The 10,862-nt window shown below is 53.3% G+C and overlaps 1 protein-coding gene across 1 annotated transcript in view; it reads right to left on the bottom strand.

The window, feature by feature from the left end:
- Nucleotides 1-3,191: 3,191 nt before the first annotated feature.
- The window catches only part of PMP22 (peripheral myelin protein 22), a 17,491-nt gene continuing 9,820 nt past the window's right edge, over nucleotides 3,192-10,862 (bottom strand). Inside the window, exons 3-4 of the mRNA XM_009285089.1 lie at nucleotides 7,530-7,670; nucleotides 3,192-3,525 (exon numbers count right to left, since the gene is read on the bottom strand). Coding sequence (XP_009283364.1) covers nucleotides 3,359-3,525; nucleotides 7,530-7,670 — 308 coding nt within the window. The 3' untranslated portion in view covers nucleotides 3,192-3,358. The remainder of the gene's footprint in view (nucleotides 3,526-7,529; nucleotides 7,671-10,862) is intronic.

Genomic DNA, 10,862 nt, shown 5'->3' with positions numbered 1-10,862 from the left:
CAGCGGGGCCGGGGCCGGAGCCGCAGCCTGGGTGTCCCCCCCCGCTCCCCCCCTGCCTCCCGTGTGGCACCGGAGAGGCCCGGGTTGACTTGAATTCAGGCAAAAAAGGTCAAAAGAGTCCGTTCGAGGCCGGCGCGATGCTGTGAAAGGGCCCTTGGCGGAGGGACCAGACGCCGCTGCCAGGTCTTGCCCAGCAGCTCCCGTCCCCGCAGGCCGCCGAGGCGTGGGGCGTGTTTGCAACCACGGTTGAGAGCCAGGGTGACAGGGTCTGGCGTTTTCCAACCCAACGGAATCAACCCAAATGAGACAGGTTGGGGGGGGGCAGGGGACACGACACAGGTCAACTCTGGCGCGAATCGGTGGCAGTTCCCCTTTGGACCCTTTCCAAAAGGGGTTCAAACCTTCGCGTTGTTTCCAATTCAAAAGTCATCTTGCTTTGCGTGCTTTCAAAAATGCATCCCCAAGATGAAGCAACTATGCAACGCTGAGATGTCGATACGAACTGACGCCGCTCACTTGTTTACACCTTGAATGGACGCGGAGCACCGCGCTGAGAGGCAAAAATGAAGCAGTCAGCTTTTTTGTGCCTTCTGAGCATTGATCCAAAGTGAAAAAAAGCATCTTTAGTTTTCTTATAGGAGGGGAAAAAAACCCCACCTGTGTTCCTACCTGCTCCTCAGAAGGGAAATTTATGCCCCCTTTGCCAGGTACGCGGTGCCAAGCTCGGCAGGACCCAGGATGACCATGTGGCCCAGCGCTGCAGGTCGTGGCAGCATGAATGCTGCCTCAGCAAGCGAGATACCCTCCTGAGCTTAGTCACAGCTCAGCAAAATGAGCACACGAGGAAATACTCCTAGCTGGAAAACCACAACCAGGAGCCCCCATGGTCAAGCGAGGCCCCCCGGGGTGGTCACACTGTGCTGCCCAGGCTCTGCACTGAGCGGCCGAGGTGTGAGGCAGCTCCTGCTCCTTTCCTTTGGGATGTGGCTGGGTTGAGGGCTTCAGGATCTGGCCTGATGTTAATAACTGGCCTCAGCACCCGGCGTTCCAAGAGCCATTGTGTTTCTGCCAGCACCAGTTGCTTCATCAGCTCGGATATTTAACAGTCAAATGAATGAGCAAATGGAAGTGTGAACGGTTCCACACCAGCCGTTAAGGCTGCACATACTGCGCACAATGTGCTAATCCCCCCTGGCCGTAATTGCACCCCCAAGCTCTGGGTGATTTGGCGCACAGGACTGAAAGGCTTCTGCTGTTTGTGCTGGGCGGCAGAGCCGGCTGGATCCCCCCGGGGCAGCTGGTGCTGACCTGAACCATCCCTGCTCAAGAGACTGGGAGGGGATAAGTGCGGTCCTGCCAGCTGCTGCCTGGCTGCTGTCTTTAGGGGCTTGGTGGTCACATCACCGGAGCATCTTAGGACAAAGGCAGAAAGATGAGCACGCACCAGCACTATGGCACGGGGCCCTGAGCTCAGTTCCTGGCCCCGGCACTAACTCTGGTGCAGTCTTACCCCTCCGGCACAGGTACATCTGCCACGCAGACAGCTCAGCGACCTCAGAGCCTCTCTCAGCGGCATGAATTACCCCACAAATCTGCTACACGGCATCATGGAGACCTTCCATGGGATGGCCGTGCAAGCAGACTGGTGGAGCGCAGCCTGGCTCTAACCCGCAAAAACGCCAAAAAGCAGAAGCAACTGAGTTATTCTGACTTTTATTTCATTGCTTCTTAGTCCACACAGTCGGTATAAAATCAGAAAAGCAAAGCAAAGCAAAGCAAAGCAAAAAAAAAAAGAAAAAGAACCAAAAAAAACCCCAAAATGAAACAAAAACGACAACAGCAACACAGTGTCTGGAGTCCTCAGAAGGCAGCCTGGGCTCTGCGCAGGTGCCCGTTCAATTCATGGCCAGACACATCGCTGACGCACAGACAGAGGACAGACATCTCGCTCCGGCAGCGAAGAGCAGCTGGGCTGCACCCAGAAAAAAAAAAAGAAAAAGAACCAAAAAAAACCCCAAAATGAAACAAAAACGACAACAGCAACACAGTGTCTGGAGTCCTCAGAAGGCAGCCTGGGCTCTGCGCAGGTGCCCGTTCAATTCATGGCCAGACACATCGCTGACGCACAGACAGAGGACAGACATCTCGCTCCGGCAGCGAAGAGCAGCTGGGCTGCACCCAGAGCTGTTTCTGTTCCTCTTGACCACGGTGGGGGGAAAAAAGGAACCTCAGTTATAAATGCTTTATTAAAAATAATAGTAAGAGCAAATCCAAGTACAAAAGCAGTTATAGCTCATTTATATTACACAGAATTATTTCTCATTTCTAGCTTTGTTGTTTACCTCAAGATTGTTAACTGAATTTCCAGTGAATAAGGTTAAATGGCTAGCAATATAAGGAATGGTAAATAGATAGCACCATTTCATACATCTGGTATTTGATTTCATAGATATACTGGGTTTGCTTCTTTCTCATCGGTAGTTTAGCTCCACGGCAAGGATAAAGCACGTTTCACGGTTGGGAGCATCAGTGCCCCGGCAGCTCGGCTCGGCACGGCACGGCACACACCCCAGCCCCACCGGCACGGGCACCGGGGGCACCCCCAGAGCCCGCGCGGGCAAAGGAGGACAGCCCGCGCTGGGCTGCAATTCAACCTAAGTGATTTAAAAGCCCAAATTCCCAGCGGGTGTGGTGGCAAGGCAATGGGACTTAGGCACATAAGTCATTTAGGCACTTGGGGCAATCAAAGCCTTCACTCTGAAATCCTTCAAACCTTTCGGAAGCGCCTCCCGTCAGATCTGGACGTGCACTTCGGTTACCAGGATCACAGCATGCGGCAGGAGCGGGGACCAACCCTCCGCCTGGCGTAAACAGGCGTAACTCCAGTTTACGCCAGCCTAAAACCAGTCAGAGCTGGGGTTTTCTGATGGTTCGATATGGGGTGGGGAAGGAGAGTTCAGGTCAAAGAGGATTTTGCATGAGAGAAAAATCACCGCGCTCTTGTTACACTGTTAGGAGTAATAGTTCCTTAGGCACTTGCTTTAGGCTTTAAAACATAGCGTATGGTCAACAAAAGCAAACAATACTATGTACATATATGTAAAAAGTGTTATAAATAGGTTTTTTAAACCATAGATACTATATACATCTTCAATTAACAAGTAACCCTTTGAGTGTTTCCTTTTGGGGTCGGTTGGGTTTGGTTTTGGTGGGAGGGTTTATTCCTTTACTTTTTTTTTTTTTCTTTTTTTTTTTTTGGTTAATTTTCTTTTCCGTTTTCTCGTCTATTTTCCCCCGCCTCCGTCTCCTCCGTGGACGTCATGAGTGCCCTTGTCACGCCACGCCGCCTCCTGCGGCATCACTCGCGCTTCCGTAGGATGACGTAGACGATGCCGCTGGCGAGGGCCAGGGGGAAGGCCAGCCACGCCAGGATATAGGCGAAGCCGTAGGAAGTGTTTTCCGAGGCTTGGTGCCAGTCCGTGTGCCTCACTGTGAAGATGGCCGCACCGCTCATCACGCAGAGCCCTGCCGGGGAAGCGCACATAGGAAGGGGTTAGCGATGCCACGCACGGAGCAGTTCCCTGCTGGAAACCCAGAGCCGGAGAGGGTAATACCCAACACCAGCATGGGAAACTTTTTATTATTGCCCCCTTGTATCCTGCCTCCTGGAAAACTACGGAATGATTTGTGGGGGTGTGATGCTGTGGGCTCTGCCCTGGCTGCAGGTGCGTGGGGATATCTCTGCCAGTCTCTGAGCAAGCACAGCCGGAGCCTCTGGAGCAAGCAAAGCTGGAGCATCGCCTGGGCTAACCCATCCCTCAGGCAAGCATCGGGCATCTCCCAGCTCCGGGCTGCTGCTCCGGACCCCACTCCCTTGGGTAGCTTATTTAAAACCCGGACTGTAGCCTGAACCACCCTACCAGAGGTGCTGCAAGAGGTCAGATACAAACCCCATTTTTTTTTTAAAGCATGAAAGTTTCTTTATCGCCTGCCCAGGCAAGCGCAGCTGGGGGCCAAGGACGCTCTGGCCGGGCAGACTCTGAGCCCTGTGATCTCCCGTCCTCCTCCGGGGCTGCGTGAGGAGCTCAACTGCAAACCCTGCTCTCTGCAAACCCTGCTGTGCCCACGGCTCATCCCTCTTCCCCAGCTCCTGGCATCCGCCCTCGCCAGCCACGGGCCAGCGCAGGTCCCCGAGGACCGGCCGGCCAGGCCCAGCTCCGGTAAGCAGCATTTTAGCTTTGTTGCAAAAACCACCCATCAGCATTGGGGACTGCCCAGAGCTAACACAAAGCCACCTCTATTTCTGCCCAAAAACAAGGTCTTTCAGTCAATCCCAGCAGTTCTATTATACAGTCGCAGGGCTGTTGTTGGAGCCGAGTTCCAAATCCCCTGCACGGACCTCGGGACCACCTACATTTAACCACCGTGATATTTGAGCTGTAATTCCACTTGACACTGCTCCTTTGTTCTGGGAAAGTGCAGAAGTGGGAATACGTTTCATTAACGTGCCGCTCGTGCAGTTTCCATTCTCTAAGCACGAGAGCCAACTCCCACTGCCCCGGCCCATGCAAAGAGAGCACAACAATTGTCTGCGGATGCTGGTGGGACAGAGAACAGGCATGCAGCCACGCCGGTCACCTACAGACAGCAGAAAATACAGTGGCAATTGTCCACATGAGGAATTTGGAAAAATGGAGGCAATGGTTTCTGCAGCATCTGCACTGATTTTGGCCCGGAGAACGTGCTCGGGAAGTGAAGGACAGCTGCATTCAGCTGCTTGCACCGATGCAAGCAATAACGCATCACTACTTTAGAGCCTGATCTTAAGAACACACTTTAGTCTTGCTTTGATAGGCCAGTGGGGCAAACGCTACCTAAAATCTGTTCCCGCAGGTCTATGCATTCAGCCCCAGCCCTGCAGACAAGCTGGGATGGGTGCTGGTGCATGCTCGTGGTCAGCTCTTCAATGCAGGGCTTTGCAAAAAGCTGCAGGACACGTGGAAGGCACAGCCCTCGAGGCTGAGCCTACCCTCTCCACCCCATGGGGACAGCAGCTCTAGGGTGGGAGGGATGAGAGAAAAGGGATAAAAGTGATGCTGAGGCTGGAGAGAGTGATGGAAAAGTTGGTCAAACCCTGAGAGGCCCAAACCACATCTCTCCCATGCTGGGCTTACACAGCTATCAGAAGTTACCCATGGATGTGATGGACCCACCAAGGATGGAGGGGAGCTGTTGAGGGCCTTTTGATGCCTCTGTGATGGCTGAAATACCATAAGGGCAAACTCAGCCAGACTTCAGGGCATGTTTCCAAGCAGTGTGGAGAAGGTGCTGGGGATGCATCCTGCCCTGCCGCTGCACAACAGACCCAACTGGCCTCGTGCATCTCTTCTTGCCCTTACCTCCACTCCCCAGCTCCCCTGAGCCACAGCTGAAGTCGTAGTGGAGACCAGGCCCTGCCCTCCTCCCTGGCTCTCAGGGCACCGCTGCCCAGCTCTGCCACCCAACAGCACCCAGTGGTCCTGCCCCTGGCACCCGCTGGTTCAGATCCAGCATTGCTGTTGATCAGGCTCCAGAACTGGAGAGCCTCAGCTTTGCCAAGCTGCATCACCCCGGGAGGAGGTGCAGGGTGATGGAGGGCTTCAGGAAGAGCCTTCTCAAGCCCTCCCAGAAGGAGGGAGGTTCTCTCCAGCTCTGCTGGAGCTGAGAACAAAGCACTCAAGTGGGTAAGACCCCGTCCCTGGCAGACCTGCAGCAGGGCTTTGTGGTGCCAGGGCTTTGCAAGGCATGGATGAACACCTGCAAAGCCTGAAGGCCACAGGAATTTCCTCCGTTGGCTTTAGACAGCAGTGGCCTTCCACAGCAAGCTGCAAGGAGACCACATCAGGTTCAGCTCCTTTGACCAGAGCTGTCCAGGTGGGATCTCCTGGCAGCGCTGGCACAGCCATGCCCCATTTCCTACCAACAACCCTGAAATTTAGGGTCACAAAGACCACAGCTGCCGTGAGCCCCCTCCTCCAGCCCTGGCCCACCTCTGCATGGTCCATCCGGACTCAGACCTCTGCCTACACGTCCCCCAGGCCACGGGGAAGCTTCATGGGGATCAGGTCACACTTTTCCTGTCCTTCATAGTGGCCAGGGATGGATTTGACCCATGCCTCATGCCCAACAAGGAAAGAGACGGTAGGTCTATGGCCTGACCCTGCATCCCCTTAGGACACCTAGCACAGCATGGACAGGAGGGTGGTAATCCCATTTTCTCCTCCTCTGAGAATGAGGAGTCACCAGCAATCACTCAGGAGAGAGAAGCCTTCTGCTCCCAGATCTATTAGACAAGCTCTCAGGCAGATAATTGCATTATTAATGCCCATTTCCCCTCCTTGTCTCCATGGCTGTAATGGGTTTCTACACATCTATCTTTCCAGAGACGGTGAACTGATCTGAACTCATCACCTGCATTATGGCCAAGCACTTATAATAGATTTCATGCCACACTTGCTAATAAAGGTTAGCTCTAAGCTTTTCCAGGGTTTGCGAAGGCCGGTCACTTAGAGGATGCTCAGAAACTTTGTCTAAATTCAGTGGATGAGTTTTTCCACCAATTTAGTGGCAGGACCTAGGGTGGCTTTTAGTTTAACATCTAAAGCTCTAGCAAACACTTAGTCTCCTTCCCAGACAGTCTGTCATAATTTAACCAGAACCTCGTTGCACAATTTAATTTTTCTAGTCTGAATGCTTGAAAATCCTCTCCTCTGGTTTCATACGTGGAAACGTAAACGGAGGCAGTGGCTTTACAGCATCTATATTTGGAGAACTGCAACGTAGGACATGAACCATGGCTCATTTCCAGCGCTGAGTTCTTTAAGAGTCAAAAATAGTAGCTGACAGTTCAAAGTCAGCTGGCTCACCCTGCACGCTCCAGCGGCTCTTTGCTGATGTGGAAAGCACCAGGCCCCCTTATGGCAAGTTTATAAATAATCATCGGATCCTCTTTTGCCAAAAGGGGATCGTCACTACTTTCCCCTCCCCGCCAGCAGTTGCGGAAACCTCGCCCAGCCCGGCGAAGGTGGGTCCCAGAGCCAGCGCAGCCACCCTGGACTGTCAGCACCCCACCCCGCGCCACGGGAAGAGCAGGCAGAGCTGCAGGATGACTCGCCCTCGGTCCGGCAGCCCCCGCGCCCTGCCTGCTCACCACCCGGGACCGCCGGCACAGCTCTGCCTCCGGCTCAGCAGGTCCGGCCCCTCCGAAACCTCCCCAGCTGGGGCAGCAACCCTCTTGCACCTTCCATGATGCAAGGGCAGAAGAGCTTGGATGCATTATGTGCCCTGACAGCTGGACCCCATCCTGGGGTGTGTGAGACCTCAACAGACCCAAAATACTCATCCCCCTTTCCCTTCACTGAGCCATGCAGGAGCCAGTTAGGTGGCCATCCTGCTTCAGTACCCAAAAGCATGCTCGCTTCCACCATTACCTTCTCCTCTGCTTGAAAGCCCTTTCCCCACCGGTGACAGCCCCGTCAGCCCCCACTTACCAGCAAGGATTTGGAAGATTCCAGTAACGTAAAACCGCCCACCCTTGGTGAGCGTGAACAGCTGGCAAAAGAACAGGAACAGGGACAAGACGCTGAAGATGATGGAGAGGATCATCATCGCTTGGACAGACTGCAGCCATTCTGGGGAAAGACAGACAGATGGAAACCTCAGTGCGGGCACCACAGACAGCGAGCCCCCACCACAGCCCGTGGCCTCGGCGTCATCCCCCGTGCCGACAGCCCACTCCTGGTTCCCATTAAGTTTCTTAACAGCTGGGGGATGTGGCCACATCCAGTGCTGTACCAGCTGGTGAGGTCCTCAGCACGGGCACGATGCTGCCTGGGATTTAGGATGACATGCGCATGGACCAGCCTGCTGGGGTAAAATAAGTTGCAGGGCCACGCACTTTCTCAGGGAGCATTTATAATAAAATATGAGCAGAGATATTAGCCCTGATCTGAAGCCTGCAAAAATGAAGACAAAGCCTCTCCCCCAGCTTCATGTCAGGCCCTGGGAGTTCTGCTGTACTAGAAACACAAAAGCCATGTGCAACAAACCGTGAGACACCGAGCTGGCCAAGCTCAGAGGTAAAATAAATACACAGCAAGTGAAAACACCCTCTGCCCTTGTGGAGTCAAACCTTTTGGAAATAGCCTTCCCCAGCTGCCAAACACAGCTGCCTCCCAGAGCAGACCAGTTAAACCAGCCCCTGCGTGAGTCACTGCCCAGCTATTTCCAGGCTTCGTGGGTGTGTAACTCCCCACGTAAAAAAAAATATAAATAAACAAGCAAAATGCTGCTCCATCCCATGAGCTGCCGCAGCTTGACAGAAAGAGGCAGTGCTTCACAGCACCGGGACGGGGCCGTGCTCACAAATACCTCTGCCTTTCCCTTTCCTTGTAAAGTTTGAGATCAAAATGAGTATTTGCAGCCTTCCTTGAGAGGTCTTCAAGGATGCAACTTCGATTAATTCACCACGAAGGTCAGCCAGGACTCGGTACAGGTAAACTGAGGCCCAAACCACCCAGTGAAGGGCAGAAAAATCATGCTTTGGGCTGGATCCTCAGACAGGGGAGAATTAGGCAGCACTGAAGTCTCAGTCCCAGTCCCGTGTTCCTGCCACAGTTTTATTCCCACCAGCTTCGCTCCCCCGGCTGCACGCTGCAAGAAACGGCTTTCTGCAGCAAATAGCTGAAACATAGCAAAACTTCCAAATAAAGCTATGCTTCAGCTTAGTAACCTTCAATACTTGGTGCAGCAAATGAGGCCATTTGGGACTGCCCAGAGCAGCGTCTGCTCCCAGAGAAGCGATCACGCTTCCCCACCAAATCCTCGCAAGCTGCACTCACGGAGGTGAGAGCGGAATTTGAAGCAGAGAGCGAGGTACAGCCTTCAGCCAGGATGGCAATGATGATCCACACCTCAGCCCTTCCAGCAAATCCATGCCTGCGGGGAACATGCCGTGCAGTTTAGTAACGTCTGGCATGTTTGACTTCGGACCATCAACTCTACCCCTTGCCTTTGCATCTTGCCTCCTGATGTTCATGCAATGGGGCAAATTCAGGCCCTGCTCACCAAAGCAGACTGAAACCACCCAGAGCGGCCCCTGCTCATTGCAGACAGCTTTTTCCTTCCCCTCCTTTTCATGCTTCCCGCGCCAAACTACTCTGCAGCATTAACGGGCTGTGCTAAAGAGCTGCTGCGCTTCACTCGTTTCAATGCTGCCAGCTATCACTGCTGTCACTGCCAGGAAACCCCAGTGTGGCACACAAAATGTCCCATATATTTCCTCTGTCTCAGCTGGCCAGGCAGGGAAACCCCCCTGCCTCGACCACACCTGACCCTTCAGCTCTGGCCATGCTAAACCAGTGGGCAACAGAGGGGATGAAGCAGCTCAAGCACTGCTAAAAATCAAGTCATAAATCATCGCCCAGATGGGGTCAGAGAAGTATGGTTAACGGGCATCCAGCTGCTGAATTGCAATCTCCTTCCACACGTCAGCACAGAAAGGGCTCCCATCCCAGGTCTGGGAAGTTGAGCTCTTGTCTCACCCTTTCCTGAGCCCTAAAGCTGGGTCCAGCTCCGTGCACCAGTGGAGCCAAAGCCTGCCCGGCCCCAAGCCCTGCAGTTCAGTCCAGGACCCAGGAAGCCAAGTCTTTTGTGATTTCAAAGGCCATGGGATCCGGCCGGAGAGGAGCCCTTTCTGCTCGGAGGTGGATGCTCCAACTGCCGGTTATTTTAGGAGAAGGCTGTCTAGACGGAAAGTTGAGCCGAGCTGCCCTTTTAATTGCATCCGCCTCCCTGTGCCTCTTTTTTGGTTCTGAATGTGAGTGATTTATATGGGCTTTTCAAAATCCCATTGTAATAAAGAGCCACGTCAGAGGAATATAAAGACAGGCACTGAGAGAGGGGGAAAGCCCACCGTGACGAGGGATTTCAGCAGCCAGCCGTGCTGCTCTGCTGCAGCCAGAGAGCAGCAGCTGCACGAGCTTGTGAGCAGGGAAATCAAGAGATGATCCCACAGACCAGAGCTCTGGGCCTGCTCACATCCAGCCCTTTGCTGACTTTTATTGGCCTCCTTTGTAAAAACGAGGGGAAGGATCCCCCAGCTCATGACTCAGAGACCCACAAGTGCGAGCGGCTATACTCCCATTAAATCCAAGCCCAGCTGCCCACAGACTTCAGCTGTATTAGGCTAGCTGATTGCCTGTAATTCACTTGAAAATACCACTATAACTGCAGATAGGATTGCTACCTCCTCAACTCCATATGCTTTTAACTCCTTTGCTATTAGCGCTGTGTCCTACCTATAGGCTTTTAAAAATAAAGCGAGTTTCCTACAGGGAGGTTTGGGCCCTGTGAGTTGTACTGCGGGGCTGTCAGCGCTGTTTACTCCGACTGTCATTTGTGGTTTCCCCTGGTCAGTGAGTCGGTTATTCCATTTTTCTCCTGCATCTCTTCAGCTCCGTGTTTATATCTTTGTTCTTCAGGAGGAGGAAGAAAAGGAAACAGAGTGGAAAGGACAGATAACACCCTGCACGCCGCTTCCGGAGAGGACCCATCGGGAGCGTTTTTAGCGCCCTTTCAGGCAGTCGGAAATGAAGTAAGAAGTTTTTACAAAACAAATTTGAAAATTTCCCTAAGCTCTGCAAGCCCTGATGTGCTTACGCCACCACTTACAACAGCAGGGAAAAGACTTCACCCCTGGGATGCTGAAGTCCACATTTCACTGCCCTAAAGTCTAACACGAAAGAAAGAAACCCAGAGCAGAAATTGAAACCCAGAGCAGAAATTGAAACCCAGAGCAGAAATTGCAGCTGACCTGCCCCCCC

This window comes from Aptenodytes forsteri, unplaced genomic scaffold, assembly GCF_000699145.1.
Source record: "Aptenodytes forsteri isolate BGI_AS27 unplaced genomic scaffold, ASM69914v1 Scaffold186, whole genome shotgun sequence".
Lineage (NCBI taxonomy): Eukaryota > Metazoa > Chordata > Aves > Sphenisciformes > Spheniscidae > Aptenodytes > Aptenodytes forsteri.
This window is presented reverse-complemented; position numbering and strand designations above follow the sequence as displayed.